Consider the following 17328-nt stretch of genomic DNA (forward strand, 5'->3'; position numbering starts at 1 on the left):
GATGCATTTTGCAGCTAAAATAGAGGATCTGTATATTAAATGTTGTACATTTATTGTATAAATCTATGTATGATTGCCTCAGAAAGATCCGGAAATCAGAGTCCAGTGTGCTTATCGCAGAATTCTTGTATTCTTTCCATTACATCTAACATCACATCTGGGGGTGTACCGAGGACTAGTCGAACGTATCCTGGCTTCTGAAAGCAGATACCTGGTAAGACGAATACAGCCTGTTCGTTATACAATGCAGTAGCGAAAGCGACATCATCCTTCAAACCGGGAAAAGCACTTTCTTCAACTTTGACGAAACAATACATAGCCCCCTGAGGAAACGTAGTGCTGAGACCAGGAGCATCGGAAATTCCTTTATATACGATTTTTGCCAATAGCTGTACATTTAAATCTATGTCAGTACTTGTTTCGGCGGAGGAGACAATGGATATTAAATCACCTCAATTTTATTGATCACCTCGTCATACCAACCTGGTTCTGTTGCTAATATAGTAGGTAAGGCGGCTTGTATTAGACTATTTGGGCCCATGAATCGGTTTCCCCAACATTGTATACCTGCTCTTATACTTGAAGCGACATCTAACGGATCATGTAGACAAAGCCAGCCAAACCTCCAACCCGGAACTAAGAATCTCTTCGATAATCCAGAAAGGGTGATGATTGGTACAGAGTTAGAAAGAGATGCTAAAGGTGTAAATGGTGCTGACCATGTCTGCGCATAGTTTCATCAGCGCCTGAACTGTGAAGGCAAAGTTCATGACACTTACCATATGGCCATAAATCTCGTCTGCGATGATCGGAATCTTGTGTTTTTCTGCTACGGCTAAGATATCCTTCAATGCTTCGCGACTGTAATTACTGCCGCAAGGATTGCTAGGGTTGTTCTATTTATGGGTTATTACCGTTAGATACATTATGTATTTAAACAGCAGTACCGGTTAACTTACTATAAGAATCGCTCGAGTATCATCATCGCAAAGTTTGTCTAGCATTTCAACGTCCACTTCCCAATCTTTTTCCTCTAAACAGTCGTAATATCGTATTTCCGCATTCAAGTTGGCGAGTAATGCTGTATATTGAGCAAAGCCAGGTCTCGGTAGAAGGATATTCGACTTCTCGACTGATGCAGGTGGTATCATGACTGAGAAAAGAAGATCGAGACCTTGACCAACACCGTGAGTCTGGCAAAGTGTTAGCTACATTAACACGAGTAGTATGAGACATTCACGTACAAGGACAATATCGCTGATATCATATTGAACTCCATCCCATCTTTTATGGTAATTTACTACAGCTTGTCTAGCTTCCGTCGATCCTACACCATTCAAATAACCATTCGACTTTCCTCCAGAGACAGCTTGATTGACAGCATCTATAGCGGCAGAGGGTGGCGGATGAAGGGGATAAAAAGTAGGATCACCGAGACCGAGATTGATAGGTGTTTTAGATGAAGATGGTTTATTAGCTGTTATGGATGCTAATGTTTCTCGGATGGGATTTCTCGAACGCGTCTATAATGAGAGCAGAAGTGTCAGTCTATTCTTGACAAAAGTGTGAATTGTTTCAATGACTTACTACTGATGGGGAAACTCGTACATTCCATTCTTTCTTTGAGCTAATTTCCAGCGATTGCTTTGCAAATGGCTGAGTCAAGGCATCTTGAGCGGCTATTAATTGGAGGTCAGGCATCTCAAAGTAGCAAGTGATAGTATGGCTATCTATGACAATCAATCATGAGTGAGCGTTTGAAAGATACATATGAAGAGACGGGAGTCTATCTCAATAATAACCCCTTTACAATATGTATATATATTTGTATGTTTTGAATCGCAGTCACATTTTCATACCTGAGCTCCAATCAGCCGGTGTTTGTCATCTGTCATCTGGTCATTTTGTTATTTGGAATTCGGTCGGTTGATATGGAAACGTTGATCGTTAATGATGATATTGCGAGATAAGCTATCTATGGAAATAATGAATTAAGATACCCCATCTCAATTGGATGTTCTATGGACCACAGATAAGTTAACAATCCTGAAATACAAAAATATCACTCGCGCGATCAGTGCATGTTCCGGTCGGATCCTGAACCGCGGCCGGACCTTGCTCATCACCCCAGCTTATCATGTCATGTTCCGGTAGTTTGACTTTTATACACATACATGCATAGTTACACAAGTTACATGATCTGCTCTGAGTTACCATATACATATATTAAGATAAGAAAGGTAGATTTCTTCTAGGTTCTATTTACAATTTTATGTTAATCAGGTCTGCACCTGCAACCAATCTATTAATTCTACAAGGCCGTTCCTTCGGGCATAATCTGCTCAGCCAAACCCATACCCGTTCGCATCAGATCTAGCCGAGTTGAAAAGATTTCCGCAAGCAGGAAGGCTGCAAAAGAAGGGTCGGTCCAATAAGACAAGTGTGCAGTAATCATATCTGCCATTAAATACTCAGCGTGTCATCTTTCCATATAAATCCAACTTCGTGCTTACCCAAATATTCACTGACACCTGCCGAGGGCAGGTAAAAATCTACATTGCCGTGAGGGTTCAATGCTGAGAACCTTCGTTCGCCTCGAGTACCCTCAAGTCGCTCTTCGCCGTTAGGTCCAGACATCTGGCAAACGTCCTGTTAGTGTAAATGTCATATAGCCTGCTTGAACTGAGGAGGCTTACCTCAATTCCACTTGGTAAACGTATAACACCGGGACGAGCTGGTTTCTTCTCTGTTGTTCCACCTCCTAGATAAGTGGGTAAATACTTCGAAATGGAGCTGAAACCATCGGTAACAGGCGCATAGAAAGGTGCCGTAACGGAAGTGATCGCTAGCGGAGTGCGGCGAGCAGCTAGTTTGACATCTACAGCTGCGTTGAGTTGATAGCTAAGAAGAGGAAAAGCGTTAGTGAGCAATGATTTCCGACCCAGAAGTACAACTTACGCTACGGGATCCGTATAATAGAATATGTTATACAGACTGCAAGTAATCGTTAGCCTGAGCGCAGGCATCGTGCTGGTCTATGACTCACGAATCTATGGCTAAACAACCATACTTCCCTGCCCGATCGAGCTAAGTTAGAAAGGGATTTAGCCAATACACGTCAGTCCATTAGATCGGACTTACAGCTTCATCTTGAGGGGAATGCATCGTCCTATCTCTGCCCTTTCTAGGCATCAGCTGGGCCTGTTCAAGATGAAGGAAGATACCCAGAGGACTACCACATAAGAACAGGTTGCTAGTGTTGAATAGAAATCGATCTCTGGTTTGCGTAATCACTTGTTTGGGCAGTTGCGATAATGTAGGCATTTTGGTAGGCTGATTTGATAGGATCTGAGCAGCAAGAGCAGAACCAAGCTAGCCAATTTGGACCAATCAGTACAGCGCCTTTAGTCATACCGCTCATGACGAACTCACTGAATGACCGATGATATGTATTCTGCCGTGTTTTTCAAATTCGGGATTTCGAGCGATCCAAAGACGATATAGTTTGTTGGCTTGAAGGCATACCGCTTCAATCATTTTTTGACGATGGTGTGACATATAGAGAGGTATATCGAGGAGTACCTGTGGAAACAGAATCAGCAACGGCTACAAACAGCATATCTTCTTTGTCTTACCGCATTGGTAAGCTCTCGCACATATGGAATTGACTTGTTCATGGTTATATCTGGGTCATGATTTAGCTAGAATCATACTCAGAGGGCATATATCCTACCAGATATCGTGAACCGATTGTCCATTCCATGCTCTTTATCTTCTTCCGTTTTCTCGTCATCCAGATCTATAGATGTTCGCCATTGAACAGGAAGAATCTACAAATACAAAATCAGCTTCCAGGTTTGTCAAGATGTAGATCTGCCTTACCTGACATCGACGATCTCTTATGATAGATGCAAGAGCAGGGTTTGCTGACTGCTTTCTGTCGTCTCAAACTTATAAGCAAGTACTCATTGAATTATGCAAAATATTGCTTACCTTAATACCTGCCGCAGCTGATTGCCAGCATACCTACATCACGACGAACATTAGAATCTATTTTCGTCATATTTCGAACCAGACTCACACAAAATTGTAGGCTTCATATTGAGTAGCGAGTTGCTGACCTGCTCAAGTAATCAGTAGAAATTGGTGGTACATAGCCAGCGTATGTGGACTGACCTATACCATGGATAACCAGTATCAAATCGGTACATGGAGCATCGTCTTCTTCTGCATCAACCTAAACAATTGTCAGATTGATAGACTGTGAAGTGACATATAAATTACTTACTAGTGGTGCATTCTCCTCTTCTAAAGCATTCCTCGTATCTGCTGACAGCCCCACAGGACGTTTTCGCCTATCCTCATCTCTCAGATCTTCTAAGCTTTTCTTTACCCCTGTGAGAGTTTCTCCAGCACTTAAACCTAAACCTTTCACCGCTCCTACAACCGTTTCAGGTTTGTCGTGATGGTGCTCTTTCTGATTCCTATCACGAGATAAAGCTCTTTTTTGCATGGAAGGGGATTTCTCCATTATGCCTGAACGTTGACTACTGTTACTACCTCGACGTGAACTGGGCCGACTTCTACCAGGTGAACCATCTGTCTTTTCCTTGCCAGATGCAGCTGCTGCAGAAGCGAAACCCCTATACACATAAGTACCGGAAGGTTTTGATCTTAAAGAAGCCCAGAAAGCTCGCGTAATGTAAGTGAGAGTGCCAGTACTATGATATTTAGTTTCAGTACTACTGCGAATGTTTTGTTTAAGCGATATTACTCACGTTATCAAACGTCCTTTTTCTTCATCCTCGAAAATGATCCCCAGCCCTTGACCAAACTTAGAAGGAAGAGTGTATTTGAGCTTTTCTTCTCCAGAAGCACCTAAAGATAGAGCGGTAGCCAACTCGTGCTTATACGACGGTTGCCAAGGTTGAATTTCCCTAAAATGAAGTATAATCAGTCTGCGTGCGTGACCCGCAATGAGAAGATTCAACTCACAAATACGCCTTCTCTATCTCCTGAGCTAGTTCCCAGGAGCAGGGCCTTGTCTCACTCTCTACAAACCATGTACCCCTGAGTACAGGTACTCTAGAACCAGTATGAGCCCAGAAAACGGGATGTAAAGAGAGAGTAGGTAGCGAAACCTCGAATAAAGAGTCCTACAAAGATGCAAGTTTGTCAGGTTTGATGGTAAGATATTACAATCTCCAGTGCAAATCAACACTTACTTGGCTCACAGGTATTCCCTTTATAAGTTCGTAGTTGTCGTATTCTTTCTGTACGCTTCCCATTATCTCCTTATATTTCTTCTCGATATCGTTTGCGGGCTCATCTTCTAATTTATTCTGCTCTTGGCCAGATTTAATATGTTCTTGCTCAGGCATTGAGCCGTTACTTTTCTTATCTTTGACCTTATCATCTAAAGGATGTGATATTGATGAAGTAGCGGAATGCGTACTTGCGATACTCGCCCTTCTTGCTTTGTCCTTTTCCTTTTCCTTTTCTTTGTTCTTGGTACGAGCTGGTGCACCTTCACCTTCTAAAGACCCCCATTCCTTGATTATTTTGCGTCTTTCATCATCTGACATACCTCTCCATCGTTCCTCTATCCGCAATGACTCGCTGTACGAGAATGGTTTGTATGACGTTGAAGCGGAAGTAATGGGTGTCGGAAGGAGGTCGAGATGTTGAGCACCGGCATGAACCCAACGAATGTCGAGTGTAGGTATGGGAAGAAGAGGAGGGGTTTCGGGAGGGGGTGCGTCGGGGGGCAGAGCCGACATGGTGGTAGGGGTACAGTCGCTAAGAACAGTTTCTACGATATAATGCTTTATTGGTATTAGGTAAAGATAAGGTATTGTTGGGTGGCAATTAAAGTACAAAAAGTGTCAAATAATTATTACGTCGTGTTTATCTATCAATTCACCGCTCATGATGATATATGTCAAAGAACGTTATCTCTCTGGAACACGTGACGATTACGCAATAACAAGCAAGTACCGCTGGAAATTCATACAAATCCTGCCTTTCTCGTGATGTCCCTTTGGAATCTGTCGAAATAGCAAATATGATGCATGCATGTTCATGGACCAGCCAGCTATAGAGAAGGCAAGAATGATCTGGAAGTATTGACAAGCTCCTTGAGTGAGCTTGCACGATTACTGTTGAAGGTCTGCGTAATATTCTATAAGGCAAGATTAGCGATGCTTCCCTTCGTCTTATCGATGAATTGAAAATTTTGGTGTATAAGGAACTCACTCTCTGCCGCTTCTATCGCTCGTATACAACTCATTGACTTATTGACGGTTTCCTGCCATTCGGATTCTTCTACACTATCGTAGACTATACCCGCACCCGCGTTGATATGCGCCTGCCCTCCATGAAAGAGTATTGTCCTGATACAGATGCAAGTGTCCATATCATTCTTGTCAAAATCCCACTTGCCAACTCCGCCTCCATAACTTCCCCGACGTTCCTTTTCGAGCCCCATAATCAATTGGACAGCTTTGACCTTAGGGGCACCTGCAACGTGATCAAACACCCATAGTCAGCTTGAATAATGGATCAACGGTAGCTAATTACCTCAAACACGCAATCGCGTTCGCTACTCACCACTTAAAGTACCAGCGGGCATAATAGATCGGAAAGCATCGAATCTGTAATCACCCAGAGTCGGATCAAGCATCAGCTCAAAGTGAAGTATAGGGCGATCCAGCATTAGAAAGGGACACACCTTGATTGATCATCCCGTAAAGTGCCACTAACTTGACTCGTGATATGAATGACATGACTGAATTTTTGAATCTCCATCATCTTGTCAATCTTTACCGTCTCCGGCTGGGAAACCCTGTGCACATCATTCCGAGCTAAATCTATCAGCATTAAGTGTTCTGAAATCTCCTTCTCATCAGATATAAGGTCTTTAGACAGTATTTCATCCTCTGAAACAGATAGGGATCATCAGCAACTGACACATAGCTTTCAATCTTTTTAAAAGGGGGAGTTTTTACCTACCTTCGTCATCCTTCCCTCTTTTCCTTGTACCAGCGATAGCATGACACTGTACTCTTCGTTTCTCGACCTTGCAAAGACATTCAGGTGAAGCTCCAACGAGTTGGATATCATCACAGCCGATGTAAAACATGTATGGTGAAGGGTTTGAAGCTCGTAGTTGTCGATATATGTTAAAAGGGTGAACATCTGTTTTTCGGGTGAATCTTTGGCAAGGAACAGCCTGAATAATATCACCGGCGACAACATGCTTCTTCAATTGGGCAACGAAACTCTTGAAACCATCTTTACCAACGTTACTTGTTACCTCATAACCTAGATTAACGGGGCCTTGAGGTGGTAAAGGGGTTTCTGACGATAACAACTTTCTTCTAATAGTTTCTATACGAGCAACGGCCTCTTCATAGAGTGATGGGATCTGGGATGGAGGTGTACCATCTGGAAGATGAACATGAGATACGATTTTGATGGTCTGGTAAACATGGTCGAAAATCAAGTTGGTGGAACTAAGCATGAAGATTGCTTCAGGCATTCCTGGAAAGGGGTTATGTAAGGGTGTTTTAGGTTTTGTTGTTGGCTCGAAATGGACAATAGAATCATATGAGATATAACCAACCGCACCACCTATATTACAGTCAGTCCCTTTTCATCGTAGAAATTGAGGTGATGATATTGGTTATATGCACAAATAGAACGATGGCATCAGAAACTTACCGGTAAAAGTCCCAATTTGGGGAATTTTAACGAATCTATAGGGTTCTAATTCCTTTTCTAAAGCTGTCAAGGGATCACCTTCATATTCAAATCCTTCACCAGTTCTTATAATTTTGATGGGATCTAGCAATTCGTCAGCAGACTTCGCAATCATGATAACATCACTACACTCACCAGCACCAACAAAACTATACCGTGCTAATGATTCTCCACCTACGATACTTTCTAATAGAAAACTATGTTTACTGTCTTTAGCTATTTTAAGATACGCTGATACAGGTGTCAAAAGATCGGCAGGTATTTCAACGAAAACCGGAACCAAATTGGGTTTTAGATTTTCGACTATTGGTGCATCTTGTGTATCTTGCTTCTTACCAAAAAGAGGAGCCGTGGGTGGTGAGAGTGTAGCTGGAGATGATGATGCAGTCGCGAATAAGTTGGTAAGCTCTTCCAATGAAGGAACCGCTTTGGACGTCTAAGAGGGTTGAAATCGTCAGTCAACTTTCGATCTCTGTCCTAGATGAGTACGACCGAGATTTACGAATTCAGCGTAAAAAAAAACACGATCCGCACTTACTGCGAAAGCCATTTTTGTGCACTTCTAAAACTTGTTCCAGCTGATATCTGAGCAGAATATTGATATCAACTTGGGTTCTAGGATATTTAACCTATCTTAGGTATTGGGATTATAATCTTGTTGTTAAGCTCAAATTCCATGACTCGAGCTTCGACCTGGAATTATCGAAGGAAAGGGCGGCCACGTGATCTGCACGATCAGATTACAAATCCATAACAAAGGTCGGCGATGGGTTTTCTGTAATCCAACTAGAAGTAAAACCTAATCTTAATACATCGGGAATCTTACATAATTGAATAAGGTGGATTGTTTGGCAAATAAATATATACGAGTATAATGAAGATTAACGCTAAGACCATGGTTAGTGTTTTAGCTTGGGTGAATTCATTATTGCTAAATCAAAGTCTACATTATCATATCGTCTTCACTGTTGCATTTGTCGTCATATACCTTGTCAGTGTTGACAATCTCTCTTAGCTCGATAATTTTCAGAGAGAGCTAGCAAATCAATACATCTTTCCAATCGATTTCAGGTTCGACTACAGAACGTTCACTCGGCTAGTCCCTTGTAAATACCTTGCAACGTATACACATTACACATTAGATCTCCATTTCTTGGCTTTACCGAACCACAAATGTCGCAGTATCAGACGGCTCAACGACGTGCACAAACATATAACAACTATGGATTAGATAACTCAGAAGGAGGTGGAAGTAGAACGGCCGGCTCAGTGAGGAGTTTGAGTTTGAGAGATAGTAAGTACATTATGATCTTCTGTATATCTTCAAGAGGTGGTCCGTGCCTGAGGCCGATGTATACATGTCAATTTGTTGTCAAGGAAACTCTGAGTACTGTTTGGAGCTGCTGCTTGTGATATTTATGCGATTGAAACGTTTCATTTCTACCCCTCGTATCGCGAATCACGAGCATTGCTAACCCGTCAATTTGTCATTCCTTTCATCAGCTCAAGTTGAACCGGAATTAGATCCAAACGATCCACCTTTACCATCTTATTCTGCTTTGATGGCTTCAGAGTCTTTTGCTGCTGCCTCCGCTGCTGCTGGTACTGGTCTTTCACATTCACCTCAACCTATGACTGATTCTGCTTCATCAAATCATGCTCGTGTGCCTAGTTTAGATCAAACACCATATGCTCCAGTAGATTACGGTCTTCCATCATCAACTCATCCTTCTTCTCAACAAGGTCACGTTTATGGTTACGAAACTAAACCAAATCCCAACCCTCATCGATTATCACAGGGGAGTATTGGTCGACGACCTGTATCTGATCCAAATAATATCGACTTCAACCAGTTATCCCTTACTTCCAATTCACATTCTTCACCCCCAAATCCACCTTTACGTCAACAAACTGCGCCACCACATCAACAATACGCTCCTCGAGGTCAATATCCAAGACAAAGGACTACAACTGGTGGATATCAGCAAACTCAACCACCAGATATGGATGGAGCTGCTAGTGTTTATAGTCTGGATTCAGGTATGGGAGCGTATTCAAGTGGTGGTGGAGGACAGCAGCAACCACAGCAGACATATCAAGCACCAAATTATGATCCTTATGCAGGAGGATATGCACCAGGCCAACCACAACAACCTGGTCCTGACTTCGCCAACCCTTACTACAACGCTGCAAATGACTTTTTAGGTCTTCCGCCTGGAGCAGAACAACAATATATACCACAAGCAGCTAGCTCATCTAGTAGTCGTGTGCCAACCCGTCAACAAAGTACAACTACTCTTGCTCGTACCAATACTAGTGCTACAACAGTCTCCAACGCATCTTCCATGTCCTTGTCTCGTAACGTGACAGAACAGGTTGGCGCCTCTTCCACCCGTAGACGAGGTACCCAAGCGGCTGTAGATCTCAATAGACCACCTTACACCAAGCAATATGTCGACGATTATCGAAAACGAATGAAAGACGATCCTGATCCTGAAGCACAATTCGCTTTCGCCAAATACCTTATTGAAGCTGCCAAGAAATTAGGTGACGAGATCAGTCAAACAGATGCTAAATTAGGTCGAAAGTATCGAGATGCGCTGTTACAAGAGTCTTTAAGGAATATCAAGAAATTAGCAGAAGGTAAGGAACCTTATCCAGATGCTCAATTCTTCCTTGCAAATCTATACGGAACTGGTCAATTAGGTCTTCAAGTTGATCATGAAAAAGCATATTACCTATATCTTATGGCAAGTAAATTGAACCATCCAGCAGCAACATATCGTTCAGCGGTATGTAATGAGATTGGAGCTGGAACAAGGAAAGATCCTGGTCGTGCTGTACTATTCTACCGAAAAGCAGCGGCATTAGGGAATACAGCAGCAATGTATAAATTGGGTATGATCCTATTAGGTGGATTATTAGCTCAACCACGTAATCCGAGAGAAGCAATTGTATGGTTGAAACGAGCAGCCTCACAAGCTGATGAAGACGATCCACACGCATTACACGAATTAGCTTTGCTGCATGAAGGACCAAACAATGGTGGTGTAGTCCCACATGATCCCAACATGGCAAGAGAATTATTCACTCAAGCTGCTCAATTAGGTTATGCTCCTGCTCAGTTCAAGCTTGGAAGTTGTCATGAATTTGGTCATTTAGGTTGTCCTATAGATCCTAGAAGAAGTATTGCTTGGTACACTAGAGCAGCAGAGAAAGGTGATTCGGAAGCAGAACTAGCCTTGAGTGGTTGGTATCTGACTGGTAGTGGTAAGTTATATATCTTCTGTTAACCGAGTCAAGCTGATATTGGCCTATAGAGGGAGTATTGAAACAGTCCGATACGGAAGCATATCTTTGGGGTCGAAAAGCAGCCAACAAAGGTTTAGCTAAAGCAGAATATGCTGTTGGATGTGAGTAATCTCATCTTCAATGTGGTCAATGCTAATTTCGCTAACTGCTTCAAATCATAGATTATACCGAAATTGGTATTGGGGTCAAACAGGATATGGAATTAGCTAAACGATGGTATATGCGCGCTGCAGGTAAGTCTATTCTTATTCTGAACTTGCAAGCTTGACTAACTAGTGATCATCTTAGCACAACAACACAAACGAGCCATGCAACGTCTGACTGAATTGAGTAACGCTAGAAACATGAAACGTGGCAATAGACCAACAAGACATGAAGCTTCATCAGAATGTAGCATTATGTAGGCTGGGTCCAGCTAATTGATTTTTGATACAAGAATCAACGCCGAGATGGCAATATTAGAAGAACTCAAAAGGCTATAGTCCAAGATCTTTATGCCAAACACATATAAATGTCATCATAATATAATCTGTTAAATATCAATGCATTACATCCGCATGAGTATATCTCGAATTCAAAATTGATATTCAGTCCTCAAGTTTTGATAAATCCCTCTAATCCCTTTGCAACGTCCTCCTTGAGCTTCTCAGATACCACTTCTTTATCCGCGAAATATGTCAACATCAATTGCTTACCTACCCAAGCATCATTCAGTCGACCTAATACTTGACCCTATGAATTGTTCGTCGTCAGCAGGGTCTGCAGCCAATGAGTCAATTGGACAACTCACTTCAAATTCAACTATCAAGCCACCTTCTCTTGGTCGAAGTAATACCACTTGTTTACCCTTTTGTACTGTCTGAGCGGGGAAGAAAGATTTGAGAGTTTGGATTGATTGCGTTATACGCTTTTTTGAAAGTATTGAATCAGCTCAGCGCGAACGACAGCTAGAGTTGATGGATATTCTTACCTGTTCATCAGCGTCAGTCAATTCGCCTTTAGACCTAGCCAGCTTCTGACGTGCTTGAAGAGCTCTTGTGAAAGCGTCACGTAAATGCTATTCACGAGATCGTGGGATTAGTTATTCTTGCAGCTCCTTGTAAATACTATGGTAGCTGAAACTTACACCAAAATCGGTATTACGGTTTGGCACTACAATTGAGGATTCATCAGCTACCAGTTCCTGTGAGACCTTGAAATGGTCAGATTTGGACTTACCTATCCTTACAGCGACAGCCACAGGTCTATCAAAGAGGTTCTTCATTAGTTCTTCACCAGATAATTGAGGTGCATTTAATGGATCTGAGGGGGATGTTGTAGGTGGCGTTAAGAGATGTTGAGCGGTGAAATTCTATTTTCAAATGAACGATCAATCATATGGTTAAGACGATAACATGATCTGAAAAAACTAACATGCCATCCAATAATATTATGTAGATCTTTTGTGACTGCTTCGTCCAGATAGAAACCTGCACTATAGACCTTAACTCGAAGGAAAGACACTTTTCGTACTCCTAAACCAACTAACGATAATGTTGGTGAAGTTGTAGCTAGAGAAGGGGATAAGTCGAGAGGAAAAGGGATATTTGTGTCGGGATCCACTAAAATAGAATTCGAGAATGATTATCAGCATCAATGAAAAGCCGAGCAATGGACGGGAGGAAACCTACCTCTGAATGCATCTTGTGATTTTGGGTCATCTCGTAAATCTGAAGGAGCAGAATCCGCATATAAGGTGAATTTTTCGGTAAGAACTGTATTCAAACCTGATGGGGAGAATTTTATTGCTTAGCCGCTTTCTTAACATGTTGCGGTAGTGTTCCCTCCAATAACTCACGCTGGTCCTTCAAGAGAGAATAGCCTATTACTGCTCCTGTAAATGTCGCTCCTAAAGCCAATGTTCGACTTGAGAATGGCTTTGAAGCTCGACTTATTGGTCGTACTGCACCATTCCTGAAAGCGGAGAAAATTGGTTGAAAAGCTCGAAATGACATGTTTGTTGTGCTATATGCTCTTTCGTTCACTTTTGAGCATACAAAGCAAGTTTTGGAGTACAATTTTTGTGGTTTTGAGGAATCAACATTCCTCTCCAAGTCATTCTCATTTTTAAACATTTCTGCTGTTTCACGTCATCGCTTGCTTTCCGTTGGCTGTACTATTAGGATAATTTAGGGTCTTGCTTTGTTGTACAACCGGCTATAGGGCAAGTTGAACCGAACCATGTCCGAGTTATCAAGTTGTCAAGTTGATCCATCCCTATATATATAAAGACAACATTGATGTATTTCCATTTTTCTTGCTTATAGCTATACATGTAAGAACCCCCACCACAATGTTAAGACAAGCTTTACCGCAAATCACTAGACGAGTCCTGAGACAACCTATAACAGCGACAATACAGCCATACCGAACCATATCAACTTCGCGCTACAGCTCGACTGATACCGAAACCATATCGACCAACTCTCGAGTTGGGAAACCAGACATACCTTTGAGGGCTGGTAATATACCCACTGTCACTTCGGATGAGAACAAGACTAGTATAGCGTGGCCTGATGGAAGAGCAACCACCTTGTAAGTTGATTCAATATTTTTCCCGTTCATATGGAACACAGCTGACTTTGCCAGTCAATAAAGCGATAATTATTTCTTGTTCGACCATTGTCGATGTTCAAAATGCTTTCATGGACAGACTAAACAGAGACTGAAAACACTTAGCGAGGTATGACATGTTAACCGATAGCAAGGCGGAGATAGGCAGCTGATCTTACTTTCAACAGATACCGGACGATATACATCCCATCGCTGTAGAAGTCGATAAAACAGGTGTTCACCTAACATGGTCAACTTCCGATGCACACAAATCGTCTTTTCCTTTAGAATTTCTTAGAAGATCAGCTTATGATCCACCTCTCGCCTCGTATAGAGATGATAAGGAAAGGTGGGTCTTCTTTTCCCGACCTGAATGATCAAAAGCTGATTTATACGGGAATCATTGGTAGCCGCATATTGTGGAATTCCAAGATATCTCAATCGCCTCCGACAATACGGTATGATGAAATCATGAATACCGAAAAAAACGGACAGACTAGTGGTAGAGCTATCCTGAGACTCCTCAATAGAGTAGTAAGTCTGATATAATCTCAATTGCTAGGGCACTTAGCTAACATGAGCATATCAGCATGACTTCGGATTCTGCTTTGTTCAAGACGTCCCAGCTACAGGGGAACAGACAAAAGAATTGATAGAAAAGGTTGCACCTATACGAAATACACACTGTCAGTGAAAATCATCTCTGATTCAACAGTCAAGCTGACCGTACCCCTATGACGCTTTCAGATGGTGGATTTTGGCAATTTACCGCGGATTTGAGTCATGGTGATCTTGCATATTCAAATGAGGGATTACCTGCCCATACAGATACAACATATTTTAGTGATCCAGCTGGATTGCAGATATTCCATATGTTATCACATCCTTCACCACCAGGTACAGGTGGAACAACACTATTAGTTGATGGATTTTATACAGCATCATTATTATCGACATTATATCCTACATCATATTCACTATTATCAAGATTAATTGTTCCGGCGCATGCGTCTGGAACGGAAGGTACAATGTTGAGGCCACCATTAAGCCAACCTGCTTTAAGACATGATGAAAAGGGTCAGTTAATCCAATTAAGATGGAACAATGAAGATAGAGGTGTATTGGGTCAAGGTTGGACACCAGATGAAGTCAAAGGTTGGTATCAAGCTGCAAGAAGATATGATGAATTGAATAGGAGTGAAGATGCTGAATATTGGGTTCAACTTCAACCTGGTACTATGCTTGGTGAGTATATGACTTTTGACTTAATTTGTCTACTTATCTAGGTTTGACCGAATTTAACTCTGTTTTCAGTCATCGATAATTGGAGAGTAATGCATGGCAGATCAGCTTTTACAGGTTCAAGAACTATGTGTGGTGCTTATGTCGGTGCCGATGATTGGTTATCTAGAAGAGCAGCGTTAACGAAACAATACGAAATACGAAAGAAGAGCATTTTAGATGATGATTGGAGTCTAGGTTGGTAAAGTGAGTGAGACAAACTGTAGACAGTAGATCATTTTGATTGTTTCGGGATAAAGCAGGTCCTTTCAGCCGCTTCACAACATGTTACATAACATATCATACATAATTTTTGGTATAGGACTACTATACAACACATACGACAGAGGCTGAGAGTATGCTAATGACGCATCACATGACGAGTTGAGTTGACATGTCGAGTCAAACAGTGAGAATGACTGACTCAGTGATAAAGTGGATGGTGATAATGAAATTACTTATTCTCGATTACAAATCCTCGCTATCTCCTCTGTCGACATTCCTTTTTGATCTTTCTCTACTCCTCTTCAGCTCTCTGACTTTTTGGAGTACCAGATAAGCAGCAATGTTACCGGCGTCTTTGGAGTTCTGGGCTTCACCTTCTTCTCGACTAGACGGCTCCTTTATCAGCCAAAATGTTGATACAGTACTAGCTGAAACCATATTTATGACCCCAAAGAATACTTACATGATAATCTGATCCTTTGGGAAAATTACTGTACATTTCACCTTCCATTTTAAACCCTGTTCACTATTGGCGTTAGGATTTGCCTCGGGTAAAACCTTTTCGGAAGTGTATAGAGGCATTGGAATTTTATCTCTACCTAGCAATAAGTGTAATTCAGCTTTTGAGTTTACTGATGATTCGATCAACTGTTTGGTTTCACTTTCTTTAGGATCATACAAAATTTTCACCAACGGCTTGAATAAGGGTTCAAGGAATTTCGATATTTCGATATAAGCTTGAGAATTAGCTTGGACTTTGATCGTTAATGAATTGTCAGGGATAAAGCCATTCGAAGTATCGTCAATATGAATTGAATTATTTGGAGAATTTCCTACTTCTGATGTTACTGGAGAGGTCGAAAGATTTTTACCATTATTTTCATCAAGTTTTCGTTTCTTGCTTTTCTTTCCGCTTCCATTTTTATTTTCGTAGGTTGGTCCGTCCACATTTTGAGCTTTATAGTGACTCTGATCTAGTAATGCTGGGTCAAGTTTATCAAATTCGAATTCCAATTTTTGAATATGTTGTTTACGATAAGAATAAAATAATCCACCAATGTAGACTTCAAACATTTCTGAAGTCGATTTGATGGAATTACGTATTGACTCAATTATGTGTCGACTGATCATCATCTTGGAAGGGATTTTGTAGTATATTGAGAGTGATGAGAGGATAGGTGAAGAAATAACTTCATCACGAAGTGCCTGTTTACGAATGAACATGTATATAGTATCGATTTAAAAAGTTAGATCAGCATCTGAGTAATGGAATTTTTATCTTACACAGGCAAAACTCACAGAAGCTGATTCTTTGTCTATTTCAGGAAAAACCTCTTGAATGAGGGAAGTAATCACACTGACTAATTTGTGTGGTCAAGCATGATGGGTGATCAGCTTCTAGAAATCTGCTTCATATGTACCAGAAACGAACCGACCGGGGGAAAGTCATCAAAGATGAAGAAGATTAACTCAAAACTCACATAATATCCCTCGTCCCATGAAGCCTAATTTCCCATATTTCAATTGATCTTCAATTGAATCCAAGGGAATAGAAGAATGTGTCATTGTTGATTTCCTTATTTGTTCATCATCTATCTTGGGTAGTTTTAGTGACTGGATCGATTTATCCTTGTCCAGTATGGATCGATAAGGATTAAATGCTATACTATCTGATGAGTCCATTTTGACCTTCACCATCTTGTGTGATCAATGAGTCATTCGATGTTTCCCAAATTGAACGACTTTTCCAGGAGAAAGAGAAGAGAGAAAGAGAAATCAGGTGTGCATAAAACGATGTTGTAAACTACACGAACACAAACAACAGTGCTCTGCTTCTTGCTTCGAGGTTAGTCAACTGATTGATATTACTAAAGATGAGTCAACCACGATTTAGTGTTTTAGTTTGATCAGCTACTCGAGTACCATTCAATCAGGTCGTCTGTGCGTTCACTGCCAAGTGTAATTTGCATCGCAGTATAGCAATTTCGTCCGACTGCTGTCTATTCCAGTTGGGGGAGAAAGATCCATAGGAGACGCTTCACCAACCAACAACAACATAAACAACAACCGATCGAGGAAATTGCTGCTAATCACTGTGCATTATATTTATACATTGTCTACCTTCTACATTATCCTTGTTACTCCGTCAAACAAAAC

At 41.4% G+C, this 17328-nt stretch overlaps 7 protein-coding genes across 7 annotated transcripts; 2 read left to right on the forward strand and 5 right to left on the reverse strand.

Moving 5' to 3' along the window:
* Positions 1 to 95: 95 nt before the first annotated feature.
* L201_006301 (tyrosine aminotransferase) lies at positions 96 to 1701 on the reverse strand (the record flags this gene model as incomplete). Its single annotated transcript, XM_066222023.1, has 6 exons — positions 96 to 389; positions 452 to 724; positions 780 to 896; positions 960 to 1193; positions 1245 to 1523; positions 1588 to 1701. 6 exons carry the CDS (start codon positions 1699 to 1701, stop codon positions 96 to 98), a joined length of 1311 nt encoding a protein of 436 aa, XP_066078120.1.
* A 610-nt stretch (positions 1702 to 2311) lies between these two features.
* On the reverse strand, positions 2312 to 5780 carry L201_006302 (uncharacterized protein; the record flags this gene model as incomplete). The annotated part of the gene is made up of 17 exons (XM_066222024.1): positions 2312 to 2457; positions 2514 to 2637; positions 2697 to 2901; positions 2959 to 2994; positions 3047 to 3087; positions 3142 to 3372; positions 3433 to 3582; positions 3636 to 3685; positions 3734 to 3830; positions 3883 to 3937; positions 3994 to 4026; positions 4082 to 4121; positions 4177 to 4237; positions 4289 to 4721; positions 4779 to 4937; positions 4996 to 5156; positions 5226 to 5780. 17 exons carry the CDS (start codon positions 5778 to 5780, stop codon positions 2312 to 2314), a joined length of 2577 nt encoding a protein of 858 aa, XP_066078121.1.
* A 375-nt stretch (positions 5781 to 6155) lies between these two features.
* On the reverse strand, positions 6156 to 8311 carry L201_006303 (uncharacterized protein; the record flags this gene model as incomplete). The annotated part of the gene is made up of 8 exons (XM_066222025.1): positions 6156 to 6181; positions 6256 to 6519; positions 6610 to 6653; positions 6731 to 6938; positions 7012 to 7632; positions 7723 to 7845; positions 7897 to 8197; positions 8300 to 8311. 8 exons carry the CDS (start codon positions 8309 to 8311, stop codon positions 6156 to 6158), a joined length of 1599 nt encoding a protein of 532 aa, XP_066078122.1.
* A 623-nt stretch (positions 8312 to 8934) lies between these two features.
* L201_006304 (uncharacterized protein) lies at positions 8935 to 11477 on the forward strand (the record flags this gene model as incomplete). The annotated part of the gene is made up of 5 exons (XM_066222026.1): positions 8935 to 9055; positions 9265 to 11031; positions 11082 to 11174; positions 11235 to 11306; positions 11362 to 11477. 5 exons carry the CDS (start codon positions 8935 to 8937, stop codon positions 11475 to 11477), a joined length of 2169 nt encoding a protein of 722 aa, XP_066078123.1.
* A 190-nt stretch (positions 11478 to 11667) lies between these two features.
* Positions 11668 to 13067, reverse strand: L201_006305 (uncharacterized protein; the record flags this gene model as incomplete). Its single annotated transcript, XM_066222027.1, has 8 exons — positions 11668 to 11805; positions 11864 to 11980; positions 12044 to 12130; positions 12200 to 12225; positions 12292 to 12424; positions 12487 to 12674; positions 12744 to 12839; positions 12911 to 13067. The coding sequence occupies 8 exons, from the start codon at positions 13065 to 13067 to the stop codon at positions 11668 to 11670; spliced, it is 942 nt and encodes a 313-aa protein (XP_066078124.1).
* A 338-nt stretch (positions 13068 to 13405) lies between these two features.
* On the forward strand, positions 13406 to 15152 carry L201_006306 (trimethyllysine dioxygenase; the record flags this gene model as incomplete). Its single annotated transcript, XM_066222028.1, has 7 exons — positions 13406 to 13647; positions 13711 to 13795; positions 13854 to 14014; positions 14076 to 14199; positions 14255 to 14351; positions 14413 to 14910; positions 14980 to 15152. The coding sequence occupies 7 exons, from the start codon at positions 13406 to 13408 to the stop codon at positions 15150 to 15152; spliced, it is 1380 nt and encodes a 459-aa protein (XP_066078125.1).
* Positions 15153 to 15414: 262 nt separating this feature from the next.
* Positions 15415 to 16869, reverse strand: L201_006307 (uncharacterized protein; the record flags this gene model as incomplete). The annotated part of the gene is made up of 4 exons (XM_066222029.1): positions 15415 to 15556; positions 15635 to 16377; positions 16471 to 16532; positions 16653 to 16869. The coding sequence occupies 4 exons, from the start codon at positions 16867 to 16869 to the stop codon at positions 15415 to 15417; spliced, it is 1164 nt and encodes a 387-aa protein (XP_066078126.1).
* Between the last annotated feature and the right edge of the window lie 459 nt (positions 16870 to 17328).

This window comes from Kwoniella dendrophila, chromosome 8 (genome assembly GCF_036810415.1).
Source record: "Kwoniella dendrophila CBS 6074 chromosome 8, complete sequence".
Lineage (NCBI taxonomy): Eukaryota > Fungi > Basidiomycota > Tremellomycetes > Tremellales > Cryptococcaceae > Kwoniella > Kwoniella dendrophila.